Consider the following 18,969-nt stretch of genomic DNA (forward strand, 5'->3'; position numbering starts at 1 on the left):
AGAAGCCGATGCTCTGCTTGCTTCATTGTCACAGGTGCACAGCATTAACAGAAATAGCATAAGACATTTAAGTTTTCACGCCAAACACCATTTTGTGCTATTTAAGGGAAGCAGATTTAGACAGAAAATATTATATTTGAATTGTTTTGCAGTTGAGGAATCAAAGGTCCAAAATTATTCCAAATTTCTAGTTGCTAACTTTCTTAAAGACTTTGGAAACTTTCAAGGTCCCATGGGATAAAAGGAAACTCAGTTTGTGGCAGGATTTTGACTGGAATGTACATGGGGGAGCTTGGATAACAGTTTTTACTATCCAGTAGAAATGAGTTCTGGTAATACCTGCAGGCTAACATATACAGTGGGGCCTTGACTTAAGAGTGTCCCGACTAATGAGTTTTTTGAGATACCAGCGGTCTCTGGGCTGATTTTTTGCATTGAGTTAACAGAGTAATTTGAGTTAACGAGCTCCTTAACAAGCTCCTTAACGAGGTCGGTCTGAACGAACTAAGTCAAGGCCCCACTGTATTTGTTGGAAGAGTCAATATCCTGCTGCTTAGTCCTCTATCTGCCTTGACCTCAGTGTATCCTTTGACCTCTCTGTATGGTTCTCTAAATTGAAATTCTCTCCTGCTTTGTTTCTAGGATGCACCTCTCTCCTAATTCTCCTTCTAAGATCTATCTTGGTCTTTTCAGTGTCCTCTGCTGGTTCCTGCATGAATACTCTCCTCAAACTCCTCAAGCTCATATGCCCCATGCCAGGCTTCCTCCCACACCTCCCATGTGGGCAGTGTCTTCACTCTGGCCCATCTCTACCATACCACAGTAGGCCGTCGCCATTCACAGATGCCCTTCTTACCTCACTTGGGCTCTAGATATCCAGTGCTGGGTTGACCTTCTGTGTGTCTATTCTTCTCACCCCACTTGGACTCTGACTCTCCATGCCAGGCTACCACTCCTTTTTTTGAGCTCAAACATTTCATGCCAGGCAGCATCTCCTGATGAAAACCTATTTTGCTCTGTAATCCTAATGGCTTTAGGACTGAAATGCTCAGGAAGAGGAAGGAAAGCAAAAGAGGAAGGACAGGGGAAAGGAAACTTAAAATATTTTACCAGATATTTTATATTTAGTTCTTTGATCCACCCATAACTTATTATTGTGAATGTTGATGTAGGGATCTGACTTTGTTATTTTTTCCCTAATAGATAACCAATAGACCCCATAGTATATATTAAATAGCTTATTATTCAAATGGTGTGTTAATCATAAACTTATTTTTATATATACATGATCCTGTATTCTCTTAACTATTTATATACTTATATTTTGATTTTTTCACTCATTGGAATTGTAGTTTAATTTGAAAATAAATTATATCTTTTATAAGGAGACAGAATTTTAAAATTTTGTTTTATGCCTGTCAGTAAAGTCTTATAGTATTTTTTTTATATACATTTTATTTTATGGTTTTTTTCCTTAGGTAGTTTCTGTAGTTTTATGATCATAAATGGTTCCTTTTTTCTATTGTGCTTCCATATTTTTAACATTTAACTATTAGATGCTCTAATTGAAGTTATGGGATAGGAATTCTTTTGACTTTGGTTTGTTGATCTTTTATTGTACCACTTTCTTGGCTCTTGTATTAGTTCTAATAAATTGCTTTGAATGTTCTTGAGTGTTAGTGTAGTTTATTACATTCATAGGATTTTAATATTAACTTTAAATTTCAAAAGTAACATATGGCCTTAGCTAGTTTGGCTCAGTGGATTGAGGGTTGGCCCTCGGACTAAAGAGTCCCAAGTTTGTTTCTGGTTGAGGGCACATTTCCTTGGTAGCTCAATGCTCAATAGCTTCTACTAAATGTTAATATTTTTCTATTTTATGCTGTTGTGGTAAATTATAGTAATGTTCTAATCTGGAAGTATCCCTGTATTCATATGATAATCCTAATTAATCATGGTGATTGTTTTAAAAATATACTGCTAAGTTTAATTTGCTGATATTTTATATAAGAATTTGCCATCTTAATTCCTAAGAGTCATTGAAATATAGTTGTCCCTTTTTGTATTTTCCTAGTTCAGATTTGGTAACAGAGTTTTGCAAGTTTCATAAAATGCATTGGATCTCTTCACAACTTTCCTAAATTCTGAAACCATGAATATAATATAGGAATTATATGTTCTGTGAAGTTTGGTAGAACTTGTCCCTAGTGACTTTTTTTCAAATGAATAATTATATAATCTAAGGTCTCCATACTCTTTATTTTAAAATCTATCTGATGTGCCTATTTCTGGGATAGATATATTTATATTTTCTACTCTGACTACATATTGTCAAAATTTCCTCATAGTTGTAACAGTTTAGCCTTAGCTTAGGCTAGGCTATGTTTTCAGGATCCTAATAGTTCAAGAGTTATCTTCATGGACTTTTTCCTTTCTTAACACAAATTATTTTCTCTTTTGATGCTTTTGTTTTCAATTATGTTAGTATCACTATACAATGGGGCCTTGACTTATGAGTTTAATTCGCTCAGTGAAGGAGCTCGTAACTCAAATTACTCGTATGTCAAATCAAAAAGTGAACGAGTGAGACACGTGATGCTGGGCTGATGTAGTGGCGTTCACTGTGACGTTCGCTGCACCAACTAGCGGTGGGGTATCTGAAGCTGGCTTGTAACCCAAATTTTAGCTTGCAACTCAAAGCAAAAAATCGGCCAAGAGATGGCTCATATCTCAAAAAACTCCTTATTTGGGACACTCGTAAGTCAAGGCCCCACTGTATTGCGTTCCTTCCATTACCATTTGATTAGAAAATATTTTAGCCCAAAATTTTCAAGTTTTCTGTGCTGTTGGAGTTTTCTTGGAGTTAATTTGTAGCTGATTTTTTAAAAATCCATTGTCTTTTAACTTATAAGTAAAATTAACCAATTTATATTTATTGTAAATAATGTTTGGACTTACTCCTTTAATTTTATTTTCTTCTATTTACCATACTTCTATTTTCCTTTTCTTGTTTCCATTTTTCTACTTGTGTTGGACTGGATAGGTTGTCTTTGCTCCCTACCTTCCTTTCGAATGGTCTGCAAATTATAAATCCAATTTAATTCTTCAGTGTTTGTTCTTCGTTAAAAAAAACTAATATAAACCTTTCTGAACTTATACGTTTAAAAGCAATACCTGGAGTTAACTTGCATCTATAATCTCAAATACACTTCTGAAATTTTTCTGACTCTCAGTTTTCATATTTCATAAGTTCTTCACTCATTAGCTTAAGGATTAAATGGGATGCCATGTCAAGTACCAGCCTTTATAAAGGAAGAGATCTTCAAGTCCTTCATTTTATTTCTTCTTCATTCAACCAAAAAACTCAACTTCCAAATCACACAATCACGTCTCACCTCCTCTGTCCTTCAAAGTCACAGCCTCTTCATAATTTACGGTCTTAATCTAGTCTTTCAATTTATAAGTCTCAGGATATCTTTCCATTCTTCCTTTACATTAAAAAAAAAAAATCCCATTCTGCATGGTACTGAATGGCCTCCTTTGCTCTAGATTTAAGGTAGGTCATTTCCCAGGGACTCCAGGCCTTTCTTCATTTTTCTTTCAAAATGGCGGACTCTAGACATTCCACGATCCGCACCACGTGCGCCTGCGCCTCCGGCGGCCATTTCGCCCAGCTCCGGCCTCCGCTGCGCGAGGCGCCTGCGCAGGAGCCCCCAGAGCACTGTCGCTCCACCCTCCAGTTGAGTACGCCTGAAACCGCACGTTCCGTCTCTTTCCTCCCCCACGGGCTCTGCACCGCCTTCACCCCTTTCCTGTGAGATTCCTCCGCCAAGTAGAAAGCCCACCTTTGGTCGACAGCCTGTGCACTTGAGGAGCACATACAATAGGCGCTTAATAGCCCGGGTCCGCCATTCGGTCTTTTCTGTGCACCACTGCAATGTTCCTCTCTGGGCCCTAAAGTTGATAACCGATTTCGCTGGACTTTTTTGCGTTCCGAGAGGCAACCACTGAGAAGAATGGCTGTGGCGGAGGGATCTCTCGCTTACGTTGTGTGTACTTTAACCTAATGGGGGTCGTCCGGGAGTCGAAAGGGGGAGGGCAGAGGGAGGAGGCAGCCAAGGAATTGTTTTTTCCACTAGCCCCGCCCCGGCCACGCGGGCCAATAGTGATCGGCTCTGTCCCCACGAGCCTCGCTCAGCTCCGCAGGCTGAGCCAATCAGCGGCGGCAGCGGCTCCGAGGGGGCGGGCCGGGGAGGCAGTGCGTGTCTTGTGAGAGCTCTTGAACCAAGTCAGAGCCGGAGTCGGCTGGCTGGTTGGAAACAGCGGCCGCCGCGGGTGACTCAGGGAGGCGGGGTGAGGGTGCCGCGGCCTCGGCTGCGAGGAGCAGAGGGAGAAAGGTGAGGGGGCCGACCCCGCGGCCCTGCCGCCCCGTGCGCCGCGGGCGGGGGCGAGGGGCACCCGGGTATGGGCGTCCGGGAAGCGGGGTGTCGGGGCGGGGCAAGTGCGGAACCGTGGGGGGACTCGGCCGGCTGGGACAGGCGCTGGGCATCGGGGCCTCTTCCTTTCTGAGAGGGGGACGATCACTTTAAAAGACCCACTTGAGCCGCCAGTATTTCTCCCCATACTCTCTCTGCGTTGAGGTTTAAGGTTTTAGAAAAGCGAAACTTGGGAAAGCGAGAGGGTCACGCGGCGATCGGGCCCGTGTTTGCTGTGGGGGAGGGATGGAGGGGGCGGAGAGGGTGCGGTGGGGGCGCGGGGGCGAGGGGGTCCTGCTCCGCTCCGCCGCCGTCTGGGGTCTGGCCCTGCGAGCGGGGTTCGGGCCCCTCCCTCCGCCCCCGCCCGCCTCTCGCTGGCCCCCTACCACCTGCCGCCCCCATGGCGTTTTGTTTTTGTGCTTTTGCAGGGAGGAGCCCTTCCTGCAGGCGTGGAAACCATGGTGCTCACGCTCGCAGAAAGTTGGCCGGTGCTGGTGGGGAAGCGATTCCTCAGTCTGTCCGCCGCCGACCGCGGCGACGGCGGCCACGACGGCTGGGACGTGGGGCGCGTCGCCGAGTGGCCCTGGCTCTCCGGGACCATCCGCGCCGTCTCCCACACGGACGTCACCAAGAAGGACCTGAAGGTAAAGCTGGGCCCCGGCGGTCTGCGTCCCGACGCGGCCAGCACCCCGCTCGCTGCCCCTTTGTGGGAAGGGCGATCAATCAGAAAGTTGGCCTCGGGAGGTGCAGGAAAAACGAGGCCTGGAAAGTTTTGAAATGGTTGTGTGGAGCCGAGGTGTGTTTCGCCTCCAGTTGCTGGTGTCTGAACATGGGCTTTTAGGGTTGTCTAGACACGCTTCGGCGTTGCCAGCGCTGTGCCCCATTCGGGGTGAGTATGTCTCGCGAGGGGGAGTGGTGGTGGTGTTAGTTAGTATGAAGCTGGGCTAGTGGGTGACGTTTGGAATCGAGAATTTAAAGCTAGTGTTTGGAGGTGCTTTCAGTGGGTTTTTGTTTGTTTGTTCGTTCCTCTTCATGTCTTCACCCAACTCCTTAAACTTTTAGTCCTGTTAGAGATGAAAAGTGTGCGTGTCTGTGTGTCGCGGCGGGGGGGGGGGGGGGGGGGGAGCTTGGTTCTATTATGCAGATGAGGGTGGGTATCTGTCCTTTTATGGTGGATCCGGGGAGGAGCGGGTTCCTGGTGGTGCTGATTAGCCTGCGGGGGCGTGTGGGAGAGACCATATATGGAGGGGTGGGTGGAGCTAGCTGCCCCTGACGTGGTGTGCTGGAGGGAATGGTTTAGAAATATTCCACCTTGGTGGTTAGGGGGAGCGAGATAAATGACAACAAGTGCGGCCAGGGGTTTTTCATCAGAACAACACTCAGGACCGTTATCAGTTAGAGCTTTTCAAAAAGCGATGCATTCTGATTGTACTTCCTAATAGAAGTATTGGTGTGACTACTTTGTACCAACAAAGACTCCTTTGTGCAAAAATAACTGAAAAGGGGTCCCTAACAAAGTCTGCGAAGTGATGATGATGTGAAGGAAGAAGAGGCACTGTCAGAACAGAAAGTATTTCTAAACTTGGGAAATGGGTATTTCATTATCTCTGCCGGTTCTTGAAACCGCTCAGACAAGGGAAGCGAGTTTTAGCATTGACAGTTGGCTATGTTTTGGTTTCTGAAACCGTTCATTTGAATACTCTCAAGGTGACCATGCATGCCCAAACCTGAATTACTTGCAAAGGGTTGTGGGAAAAGGGTGTGTGGTTATATATTTTTAAAGTTTATGTAGTGAGCCTTGTCTCATGTTGAAAAGGAGGAGTGACCAGTGAGCATTTAACCACGTGCCAGGAATCATGCTGAGCACTTCATAGCCATGGTTTTATTTAGCCCTTACAGCCATTCTTTGGAGGTAGGTACTGATACTGCTCCATTTTACAGGTAGAAATTCTGGGGCGTGGGGAGATTAAGTATCTTGCCTAAGGTCACGTATCTAAAAGTTGACAGCCTGTGTTCTAAACCAGGAAGTTTTGCCTTCTGAGTTCACCCTCTTAATTATCATAATCCCTGATTTTCTCCTCTGTTTCACTCCTAGCAAACCAGGTTTTGATGTTACAGAAATAATGTAGTGAGGTGCAGAGATGGTCAACCTGTTGGCTGTAAGCTAATAGTATTTCTCCATAAAACGGGCTTTGTGTACTAGATTTCAGTCATAGTTGTGGTTTACTTCACCTGCCAAATAAAACTTTCTCTTGTGCATTTGTTTTTCTGTGATTTGAATGGACACATTTAATTTAAACTTCATAGTTTTTAGTTCTTTCTGAAGATGATGAGAGACTAGGTGTTTGGGTGACTTAGTACCTGTTGGGTTGGGAAGGCAATCTAGGAGGGTCCTTTATGAGTATACTTTTAAAGCTGCGCATCTCCCTAACTTCCAACCTTTGAGGTGGTGGTGATATCTTCATTTTCAGGATGAGGAAATAGAATTAGGAAAAGAAGTCTTGTCTAGACTTTCATAATGAGTTACTAAGTGATGGAGGGAGGAGGATTTGAATCTAGGTTATGCTGTGTGTCTTTTCCATTGAACTAAGGTGCCTGAACTGGAGACTGCAGGGAATTTTAATTCAAGAACAATTTTGACTTATATTGGATTTTTGCTTTACTTGCAGACCTCACAACTGAATCTCATGTAAGATACTGAGTCTCATGTAAGATACAAATCTACTTGATGTCTTTATGCTAATTATGACTTATTGCTACCTTCCTTAGTTGATAGAAGATGAAATAATTGGCTTAAGTTTAGAGCCAAGTTTTAAAACATAGAATTTTAAAACAATAGAGCCGAATTGTGCTTGATGCCATGTAGGCAGGAATTAAACTAAGTCACTGACCATCCTTACTTACACCTGGGTTTCGGGATTTTTCATTTTGGGGTGGGACTGGGGCATGAAATGAATATGAATGAATGAAATTCAAGCACTGGCCCAACTTTTTAGTATTAGTAGAAGTACAGGTTTGTCTAGACAGCGATTCTCAACCTGTGGGTCGCAACCCCTTTGGGGGTTCAACGATCCTTTCACAGGGGTCACCTAAGACCATCGGAAAATTATGTTTAATTATGTTCAATTTGTAACAGTGAAATTGGGGGTCACCACAACATGAGGAAGTGTATTAAAGGGTGGCGGCATTAGGAAGGTTGAGAACCAGACTGATTTGCTTACTTAGTTAGGATATTATTGTGGTCAAGGCTTAGTAACATTGTTTTACCTTGAACGAGACTTTGTAACAAAGTCACTTACTCGATACAATGTAACTAGTTCATTACAAATAAGTTCAGATGAAGAAGCAATAACTTTGAATGCTTATTATATGGCAAATACTACTTTGTTTAACCCTCACAAGTATTCTAGATGGTAAAATCACATTATTTTAGTGTTGGAAATTGATTCTTAAAGAAGTTAAATAACTTGCCCAAGTTTGTCTCCAGATCTTAAACACTAGATTTTAATATTCAGGTAGAGTGAAGTTAGAACACTTTATTTTACAGTGGGGCCTTGACTTACGAGTTTAATTCGTTCCGTGACCGAGCTCGTAACTCAAATTACTCGTATGTCAAATCACTAAAGTGAACGAGTGCGACACGTGATGCTGGGCTGATGTTGTGGTGTTCACTGTGACGTTCGCTGCACCAACTAGCGGTGGGGTATCTGAAGCTGGCTCGTAACCCGAATTTTAGCTCGCAACTCAAAGCAAAACATGGGCCGAGAGATGGCCCGTATCTTGAAAAACTCGTTAGTCGGGACACTCGTAAGTCAAGGCCCCACTGTACTGGCCTTTATATCCTTAGTACCTAGAACACTGCTTGGCATGTAGTGTTTGTCAAAATATTTGAATGAGTAAATGAAGGAATCATAAAATTATTATCTCTACATGGAAAAGCAGTTTAGAGAAATAATCTAATGAAGCAGTGACATTGTCTTTATCTGGAATACCAATATTGGAAATGATAGGTTAAGAATTATAATTAATAGACCTCTTTTTGGCCTTTAGAGTCAGACAGCATAAATAACATTTTTGTAGATACACCAAGGGAACATGGAGGAAAGAACACAATTTGGAACGAAAACTAGTTACATCTGTCAGCTTGTAGGAGCTTGATCAAGTCACTTTAGTTCCCCCTGGATTTGAATTCTTACTGGTATGTCATTTCATGTAAATTTATGCAGAAGAGACGTTTTGGAGGAGGGGTGACGTATATATATATATATATATATATATACACACACACACACATGTACATATATATAACATGTTATAGTTATATACATATATGTATATAACTCAATCTTCAGACACAAATAAAAGATCTACGTGGTTTTAATAGGAAACTTTTGAAGGAATGTTGAAGAAAACTCACAATCTGTTGGGTTCATTTTATATGTATGTAAATACACACATTTATACACAAATACACATATATATTAACTTATCTTTATTGTTGAAAGTATTACAGATGTCCTTTCCACTCCCACTGTAACCACACTCCCCCCCACACCATTATATATATATATATATATTTTTTTTTAAGTCATCTTTTTTTCAAACCAGAGTTAATGTGAATTTTTGACCAATGCAACCTAATACTCCCAAAGTCATAAACTAAATTATTTTTAAGGAACTAAATTTTATTTTCAAATCATTTAAAAATTAGGATGTAAAGAGAGACCCTGTCTAAATTTTGGGTTATATGTTAGATAATGATATTGAAGATCCTCTCTCCTCCATTCCTAACTGAAGGAGTTATGATTAATTAAGATAAATTAAGATTTGAATTATCACAGGGGTCTTCAAACTACCTCACCTCCTTGCCAGATACTTTATATAAATTGTCTTTAAAATCTACCTAGCAATGCAGTGAAGGGTAGGTGTTAGTACTTTCATTTTTAAACTAGCAAAACATGACTCAGAGAGCTTTGATTTAAGCAAGGTTTGTTTGTTTAAATCATATGAGTATTTATTCCAGTACTGCCGGAAGTATGGGAGAGCAGCAGGTCATACACAAAAATCTGCTCTAAGCAAGGGTTCTTAACCTGGGGTGTAGGTTAATTGGTTTCCTTTGTAATCCTATATATTTTATTTTATGCTCCTAAATTCATTCTAAGAAAACTTGAATATAGCTAGGATGCAAACCAGAGCTCTCTGTTTCTGAAATTTGTTCCACTGTGATGGGAAAACTGTCATCCAAAGCTAGCTTGGGTTTGAGGTTGATGTGATATGGGTCAGAAGAGGAGATATCAGAGGTCCTGAATCTGTGGCTAGGAAAATAGAAATAAAGGAAGATGGGCAGTCTTTGACCACCTCTGTGAAAGGATCATTTGGTTGGTTATAGTGATGGATGGAATACATAGAACCAAAGAGAGAGCCCATGGAGCCTTGTCGCATAATAGTATTTACATATTTGCACTTATTCTCTAATAACTACAAGGTTAAAAGCCTGCCATATGAAGAAGACAGGCAGTTTCTTGGGGGAAGTTGCTTGGGAAGTTAGGGATGCACATTTTGTTAGGAGGCTGGGGTTTGGGGTAGGTCTTCAATTTCATTGATAACCATAAAACTGGGGAAGGTTTGGGATAGGGACTAACAGTATGTCAGTCAGGAACTTCCTCCCTTCTAAATGGGTGAGAGAACAGAAGGTAAGAGCCTAATTCAGAGAGAAATTTATTCAGCAAGTCTTTGAGTAGTGACTTGGGACTGATACCAGTGAAACACAGTGGTAAGTAAAAGCTGACATAGACTTTGACCTATTAGAATTTATAACATGTCAATCAGGTAACCACAAATCAATAATTCAAAATGTGGGTAAGTGCTGGGAAGGAAAAGTACAGTGTTTTGAGTACAGTTAGCAAGGAAGCCTCTCTTGGACTTCTTTGAGAAAAGGACTTCTTAATTTGGTTCTGACAGATAAATGGAAGTTATCTAAACTTTTTTTAAGTTAAAGGTTAAAAAGGGAGATACTGTCTGAAGTTATGAACAGTGCTATAAAATTTTTTTTTTTTAATATATTTTATTGATTTTTTTACAGAGAGGAAGGGAGAGAGATAGAGAGTTAGAAACATCGATGAGAGAGAAACATCGACCAGCTGCCTCCTGCACATCTCCCACTGGGGATGTGCCCGCAACCCAGGTACATGCCCTTGACCGGAATCGAACCTGGGACCTTTCAGTCTGCAGGCCGACGCTCTATCCACTGAGCCAAACCGGTTTTGGCTAGAATTATTAACTAATTACTTGAAATAAAAAAATGAAAGGCCTTTTTAGTAAGAGGAAGAATTTTAAGTCAAATAGAAATAGTGACTATTACACCAAATATTGAGGAAGTCTATTGTATATAAATTAAAATACAAAAAAATCCCCAACCCATTAAAAAGTTTAGAATAAATTAAGGGGTAGCGTATTCATAATGGGTTAATAAGTAAGTTAGGGTGTTTTGATATATTTATATCAAAGGTTTTGTGAACGTTTCTATTTATGGGTGAGAGACCCACTTTTGGAGTGAATTTTTTTTTTATGTCTTAAAATATACAAATTGTAAGGGTTTTAGCTTTAGGGTTAAAACATATTTTGCAGGTCTGAGGCAGAAATTTTCACAATCATTTGGAAAATGGTATTTCCACTGTAGTTTAACTTTCATATAAGAAGCTAGAGGTAGTCCTGGAAAACTCTGGGATCATTTATCAATTATTTGTTTGTCTATTTAGCAAAGTAGTCTTAGATGCTAGGGTAAATTTCCCAGCTTATTCAATTGAAAGGGATTTCTGAGGCTGTGCCATCCATCTATTAGGTCTTGTGCTAAATCCTACTGATACCAGGGGAATTCAAAAGCAAGTGGTGGATTGTGGTCATGGGGAGTCATCTTAAGCTCACAAACAATGTCAACATAGAGTTACAGTGCTAAGCAATTAGTACTTCTTTTAAATTTGTCTTTAATTCTAAACTCTGATGTCTAATTAACATATGTAAGAACCTTCTACATGGGGGTTCTGTGCTTTGTGGGATTCTGAGAGGTAGCTTTGGGGGCAGGGATTCGCCCTCAAAGCCCTTGATTTCTGCTTCCCAAAGTGGTTTGGGAGCCAGAGCTTGATCCATTCTGGATAGTTTATTGTGTGAAGAAAAGTAAGAGCAGGAAAGGGGAACAGTGCGTTCAGATATTTGAGTAGAATAAAAAGGGTATAATTCAACTTGAGCATTTTTTCTGTTTATTTTTGTTAATCAAATCTACTTTTTCCCCACTCTGTTTGTCTAGGTGTGTGTGGAGTTTGATGGGGAATCTTGGAGGAAGAGAAGATGGATAGAAGTCTACGGCCTTCTGAGGAGAGCATTTTTAGTAGAGCATAACTTGGTTTTGGCGGAACGAAAGTGTCCTGAAATTTCTGAACGAATTGTACAGTGGCCTGCGATAGTGAGTAAAACCTTGGGCTTATTGAACTCAATGAGAAAAGGGCATTTCATCCATTATGAGTGAAACAAGAAAAATACATATGTGATACCTATATTCAGCCTCCTGGAAAGTAATAATATAGATATATGTCAGTGGAGATGAGTCATAAGAGCACCCTGGATCTTTTGTTAGTCCTGCTAGGAGCTCTGGGCCCTTAACTTCTTGGGCCTTATTTTCTTCACTTGAAAACTAGGGATGGAAGTAATGTGGGGAATGTCAAAGGTCAAAGGTCGGGAACTAGTAGACATACAGATCTGTTTGATTTGACCCTCACAGTGTTTTAAGAAAATTTAAATTAGTTATCTGCTTTTCAGAATGTGGAGTGTAGTGGTTGACCCTTGACCTGTGAACCAGGAGGTCACTGGTTCAATTCTTGGTCAGGGCACATGCCAGGTTGCAGGCTCGATCCCCAGTATGGGGTATGCAGGAGGCAGCCAATTGATGATGTTTCTCATTGATGTTTCTATTTCTCTGTCTCCCTTCTTCTCTCTCTAAAAATCAATAAAAACATATTAAAAAAAAAAAAGAATATGGAATGTTCACTTAAAAATCTAGATTCCCAGTTTCATTTGAAAAAAACTATAAGATATGGCAAAACTTGAGCCTTGTGGCAGTTCTTTATCACAATCGTTGGCTAGAACTGAATAATGGCTGTTGCCTGGCTCCTGGAAGGGTTTCCAGTCTTGATCTCATGGCCTCTAAGTTTCCCCCTGGGTCATAATATTCTCTGGCTCTAAAGATACAGTCAGGATATGATTGTGTCATTTCCACATCATTAAGTTAGAGGAAAAGAGTTATCACTATGTTTGGAGAGGCCATTTGAGGTTTTATGAGACATGAGCTGGGGCGTGAGGTGGAAGGGGCAGATTTGGGTAGGTGGGAAGGCTCGGAGGATGACTGAAAGGCTGACTAGATTGTGAAGGGCCTTGTGTGCTGTGCTGGCAAATTGAAGGTTTGCCCATGAGTCAGAACAGCTTTTAGAGATTTTTGAGAGATGCAGGGTTTTGGTTAAAGTTGTATTTTGCTCTTGCTTTTTGTATTTTTTTTCCTCCCAACTATTAAGAATTTGCTAAAAATATGGTCCTGTCTCTCTAGGAAAATATATGCACACATAATTTTTTGCATAAAATTTGGGGAAGCCATGTGTCTCTGGGCCCAGACTTGTATGTTAATAACTCCTGAATGTGTATGTGGTTTAAATTATTGATTGGATAAAAATTGTGTGCTCTTGTTGTGGTTGCATAAATAGTTGTTAACGAGATACTTGCAGTGAATAAAAAACTTAATGGCTTTCTCTCTTCCTGCATGTGTGCAATATTACCATTCCCCATTTCCAGAATTATGCTGACAGCAGTTATGATGCCAGAATGTTTTCTTTTGTTTTGTTTTAGGTATACAAATCTCTGTTGGACAAAGCTGGTTTGGGATCCGTAACTTCTATTCGCTTTTTAGGAGATCAACAGAGAGTATTTCTTTCTAAAGACCTTTTGAAGCCGATACAGGTATAACACAGAAACATTATTAAATGCTAAAAACAGAATTTATAAAATTGTCCTTTAACATGAGAACTAAAATACTGATGTTGATTGCTCTAATTCAGGTATCTTTTTTATTGTTGTTAATCATAAACGAGGATATTTTTTCCATTGATTTTTTTTTTTTTAGAGAGAGTGAAAGGGATTGGGGGAGGACAGAGAAAAAGAGAGAGAAATATTGATGTGAGAGAGACACGTTGATTGGTTGCCTTCTGTACATGCCCCAACTGGGGCTGGGAATCGAGCCTGCAACTAAGGTAACGTGCCCTTGACCGGGAATCAATCCTGAGACCCTTTGGTCCGCCAGCTGATGCTCTAAATCAGGGGTCCTCAAACTTTTTAAACAGGGGGCCAGTTCACTGTCCCTCAGACCGTTGGAGGGCCGGACTATAGTTTAAAAAAAAACTATGAACAAATTCCTATGCACACAGCCGGCTGCAAAAACACCCGGCGGGCCGTATAAATGTTTTCAGTGGGCCGCATGTGGCCCGAGGGCTGTAGTTTGAGGACCCCTGCTCTAAATACACAGCCAAACTGGCTAAGGCCAATTCAGATATCTTAACAGAGAAAAGAACCCATCCCATCAACAGATAATTGTTAGGCATTATCCCTCAGTATTAGTCATTGGGTTAGTGCCTACTGTATGAAATTGGAAGGACAAAGGTACTACAGTTAATGGTGTGTATGTGTGTGTGTGTGTGTGTGTGTGTGTGTGTGTGGAAACACCTAGGCGATAGGACAATAATTTTTAAAAGATTGACTATCATTCTATGTGTACATATATCTATATACACACATATATACACATATATATGTGTGTATATAGCCCTCATTAGCTATGGATTCTATATTTGTGAATTTGCTTACTTGCTAAAATATATTTCTAACCCCAAAATCAATGCTTTGGTGCTTTCACAGACATGTCCAGAGTGACAAAAAATTTGAATTGTTTGACACATGTTCCCAACTGAGGTCAAATAAGGTGGCATTCTGCCTTCTTGTTTCATCTCTTGTAAAAAAGTCTATTTTCGAGACATACTTTGTGCTGAATTTTGGTGCTTTTTGTTGATGATTTCCCTGTTTAAAATGGCCCTCAAAAATAGTGCTGGCCCTGGTCAGTGGCTCAGTTGTTTGAGCACCATCCTGTACACCAAAGGGTTGCAGGTTTGATCCTGATCAATATTTCTCTCTGACCTAGATGTTGTTTTTTTTTTATCTCTGTCCCTTTCTTTGTCTGAAGTCAAGAAACATATCCTCAGGTGAAAATTTAAAAAAAAAAAAAAAAAAGTGCTGATGTTTCCTCTAGTGTTCCTAAATACAGGAAGGTTGTGATTTGTCTTAGGGAGAAGATACATGTGTTAAATAAGCTATTGGTCTTGAGTTCAAGGCTAATAATGCAGTAATATATGCTAAATAATGTATCTTACAACAGAAACACACATAAAACAAAGTTATATATTGATCAGTTGATGAAAATGTTGTGACCAGAGGCTTGAAAGAACCTAACCCTATCTTTCCTCTAGGAGCAGTGGTTCAGTGTTCACTAATTCAGTGTTTGTGGTGACTTAATAGAACATAACTACCACGAATAATGAGAACTGAGTGTGAGTGTGTGTGTTCTTTCCAATTAGCTTGTAAAATTCCCACCTTTTTCTTCACAATATTTAGGCTCCTGTATCTTCTTCATAGGGGATTGTTTTCTTTATTACGAAATTGTTAGGAGGGGAAGAACACACAGATTAATTTATCTCCGCAGATCATTACCTTGGGAATAATGTTGGTCTTATAATAACATTCATCTTTTAGATGTCACTTAGAAAGCTTAATAATCCCCTTTACCTGCTTCTATTTAGTGATCTGTAGAACAATTCACCCTCTTTATTTTGCTTAAAGGCAATCTAGGGTCAATGGGTATTGCTATTGCTGGCCCTGAATTGGAAAACCCAGAACACTGGCTTTTTTCTCTACTCGTCTCACTTTTACTTCCACATCTTAGAAGTGAGTGAAAACAGGTTCACTCACTTATTTTATAATGTTTAAGTAAGTGGAACAGGGGGAGATGCTTTTATTTAACTTCAGGTGCCAGTTACCTTCATATATTAGATAAGGCATCTTGATATTTTTCCTGCCTTAAAAGAAAGAATGACTTGCTCTTAAGGACTGAGGAACATATAGGAGGGACTGGATATATCTTGCTTTACGTAGTGATAGAGTATATTTTACTTGTTAGCATTTTTTTCTCCAGGACAGTTCTGTTTTATATCTTGCAGGTGTTCAAGCTTTTCGGTTAAATAGAACTCATAATTTTGTCTATTGAGATTGAAAAAGAAAAAATCTTGATAGGAAGTTTATTTGTTCTCAGGGAGATGCACTGTGGCCATCAGTGTGAATGCTGTTTTGTATAACAATTGAGACTGTGACGTGACTTTTATTGATGACAACAGTGGTCAAAGTTTGGTGCTTCAGGGCATTCCCTTATGATATGGTCACATCAGGCTTCTGTGTGAAACTCTAGGTTGGGGGATGTGATTACCGCAGTTCGATGCTTGTCTAAGTAATGCACAGAGAGCCCGAAAATCATTTAGTCGATGTAAAAGTTGGTATTGAAACTCAAGGTCTGCCTTTTGGATTGAATTTGGCTCAGTTATCTGTGGTTAAGAAAAAAGACAAAGTGTCCAGGTCAACTCTCTGGCACTTTTGATGAGCCTAAAACTCTCCTAAGCTGAGTAGAATTATTTTAACTTAGCCTTTTGTGGTTTTCCCCATTACTGTGCTGTTTTGTCTCATAGTAGTAGGAACACATTTAGATTTTTTGAAATTGCAGTAGCATGAGGGGAAAAAAAACCTCACAGATGACACATTCTGGTAATTAATGTTGAGCTCTTATGAAGACTCTATGTTAAGTCTAGTATTACTTGCATTTCCCCAGAATGGCCTCTAAAAGACTAGTTACCTTTTCTAATATAACTTATTTTTAGCCATTTCACAGTGGCAGAAAAGCATGACAACCTGGTATTGGAAGGGCTTCTGTGCAATATAGTTTGGGTTGGCAGCTTATTCCTAAAGACAGTTTCTGTATACATTTATCATAACTGAGTATATGCACAAAGCCAGAAGACTGGAATAGTGCCCAAAATGGAACCACTGCCAAGAATTTAGTGTTTCAAAACAGGCTCACTGAAGATTTAGGCTGTTCATTCAAATTTTGTCATCATCACCCTCCACCTCTTTACTATTAAAGAATGCATTTGGAATTCTAGTTAGGTTAAATGATTCTGTGTGAAATGATTTGTTAAAAACAGCAATGTCAGTGAGCTGACAGTATGGATCTCTGTTTCTATGTCTTTTACCGTGGTGTTTTGGACATGGATTCACCTGTTCATTTGTTTGCTTATTATGTTTCCCATAACCAAAGTTATGTTTTATTTAAAATTATGCTTTGAGCCACTCTTAGTATTTGTCTTGCTCTTATCTTGGGGTGACTTCCCTTCAGTCTGCCTTAGTCTTGTGCTCATTTGGTTTCCTGCTATGACCTGTCTGGTTCATTGGTGCCATCAAATGGCTAATTGATACTACTTTAACCTCTCTGATTAAACTGATTAAAATATCCACTGGAATTTCAATAACTCTTTTTATTTGTTACCTTAACACATTGTATACGGAAAACGTATTTATACGTTTTACGTTGACTGGTAAACACAATTTCCAGTGAGTTTTCCAGTATTTGTCTGTTTAAAATTTAAGAAAAATAATTCAGTATACATCTTATAGTAAATCACAAAAAGTTTCATTGAAAAAAAATGTGTAAAACTAAAGTTATTGTAATTTTACTGAACGTTGCCATTTGCGCAAAAAATTAGCAAAAACGGCCCACATACAATGTGTTAAAATGTAATGATCCTCCATTTCTCAGGATGTAAACCGTCTTCGACTTTCCCTTATGGACAACCATGATGTCAGTAAAGAATTTCAAGCTTTGATTGTGAAACATTTGGATGAAAGCCATCTTTTACAAGGTATGTGGATAGTTCATGAGTTGATCAATGATTAGCTTCTAAAAAAAGCTATGTTTTAGCCCTTTTTACTCCTCCTTTCATTGCAGTTTCTAATTTTTTAAAAATTCCTTTGCTGCTTTCTCCCATGCAACTAGATGATTGAAGGACTTTGTATTCTATAATATATTCTAAAGCCTCTGAAATTTGGACCGTTCGGGATTATGTGAAAACTATAGAAGTAAGCTAGATATCTTAAAAGTTTAGCTATATTTAGACATGGAATTTGATATGTTTGGAATTCCAGTCTTATAAAATTGAGGAAACATTAATTTGGTAATCCTGAGCTTCCCATTTACTGTTGTTGAGTTTCTTGGTCAGTTTTACAATTAAAGTCTTTTTTAAATATACATTTTTTATTGATTTCAGAGAAGAAGGAAGAGGGAGAGAGAGAGAAATATCAGTGATGAGAGTGAATCATTGATTGGCTGCCTCCTGCACACCCCACACTGGGGACCAAGCCCGCTACCCAGGCATGTGACCTGACTGGGAATCAAACTGAGACCTCCTGGTTCATAGTTCAACACTCAACTACTGAGCCATGCTGACCAGGCACAAAGTCTTTTTATCAGACTTAGCAGTTCTTTTGGGGTTCCTGAATTTTTGGATCTTCTAAGGACTCTTTCTAGGACAGTGAGTTAGAGCTCAATGAGTTTTCTGATACTATTTGATCTGATACAAATGCTAAAGTAAATATATTGCCACTCTAAGATAAATCAATAGGAGACTGGAGCTTTAAAATAAAAAGTTAAATTTTCTCCTAGCTTTGCAGAAATGTCTTTCTTCTCTTGTTTATGAAATATCTATTAATGTTTACTTTTGTCTATTACATTTATAAACGATTTCAGAAAATATTATCTTGGATGATGGTGCTGTTGAAAGATAATCCAAATTGCTCTAAAATTTCTATTTTTTTTTTAAGGTGACAAAAACTTAGTTGGTTCCGAAGTAAAAATTTATAGCTTGGACCCATCAACTCAGTGGTTTTCCGCAACCGTTATAAATGGAAACCCAGCATCCAAAACTCTTCAAGTCAACTGTGAGGAGGTAAAGATGATGACAATTGCATGTAATATGACAGGGGAAGGTAATTATAAAAAGGAATTATGATATCTTAAAGGAGCTAAACACCTTTATTATGTTAAAATATTAGAGTAGAAAGGGAAATGTCACAATTATCTTAAAAGAAATTATTTGTAAGAAGCTCCTATTATGTTAAAAGAGCTAATTTCTGGTATGTTCCAGAGCATTTTCTAATTTTTCATTATCTTTGTTTTATTTATTTTTAAGATTCCAGCACTGAAAATTGTCGATCCATCACTGATTCATGTTGAAGTTGTACATGATAACTTTGTGACATGTGGTAAGATAATATTCTTTGGTTAAAATCTTTCTTTTTCTTCCTGTCT

The 18,969-nt window shown here is 39.5% G+C and overlaps 1 protein-coding gene across 3 annotated transcripts in view; it reads left to right on the plus strand.

Moving 5' to 3' along the window:
- The first annotated feature begins 4,305 nt into the window (after positions 1–4,305).
- KDM3A (lysine demethylase 3A) overlaps positions 4,306–18,969 on the plus strand; it is a 60,495-nt gene continuing 45,831 nt past the window's right edge. For all 3 annotated transcript variants that reach the window (XM_070429646.1, XM_070429647.1, XM_070429649.1), the window contains exons 1-7: positions 4,306–4,397; positions 4,904–5,119; positions 11,779–11,934; positions 13,365–13,475; positions 17,422–17,524; positions 18,483–18,607; positions 18,851–18,923. In XM_070429646.1, coding sequence (XP_070285747.1) covers positions 4,934–5,119; positions 11,779–11,934; positions 13,365–13,475; positions 17,422–17,524; positions 18,483–18,607; positions 18,851–18,923 — 754 coding nt within the window. In that variant the 5' untranslated portion in view covers positions 4,306–4,397; positions 4,904–4,933. The remainder of the gene's footprint in view (positions 4,398–4,903; positions 5,120–11,778; positions 11,935–13,364; positions 13,476–17,421; positions 17,525–18,482; positions 18,608–18,850; positions 18,924–18,969) is intronic.

This window comes from Myotis yumanensis, unplaced genomic scaffold (assembly GCF_028538775.1).
Source record: "Myotis yumanensis isolate MYYU_CA2020_CCGP unplaced genomic scaffold, mMyoYum1.0.hap1 SCAF_11, whole genome shotgun sequence".
Classification (NCBI taxonomy): Eukaryota; Metazoa; Chordata; class Mammalia; order Chiroptera; family Vespertilionidae; genus Myotis; species Myotis yumanensis.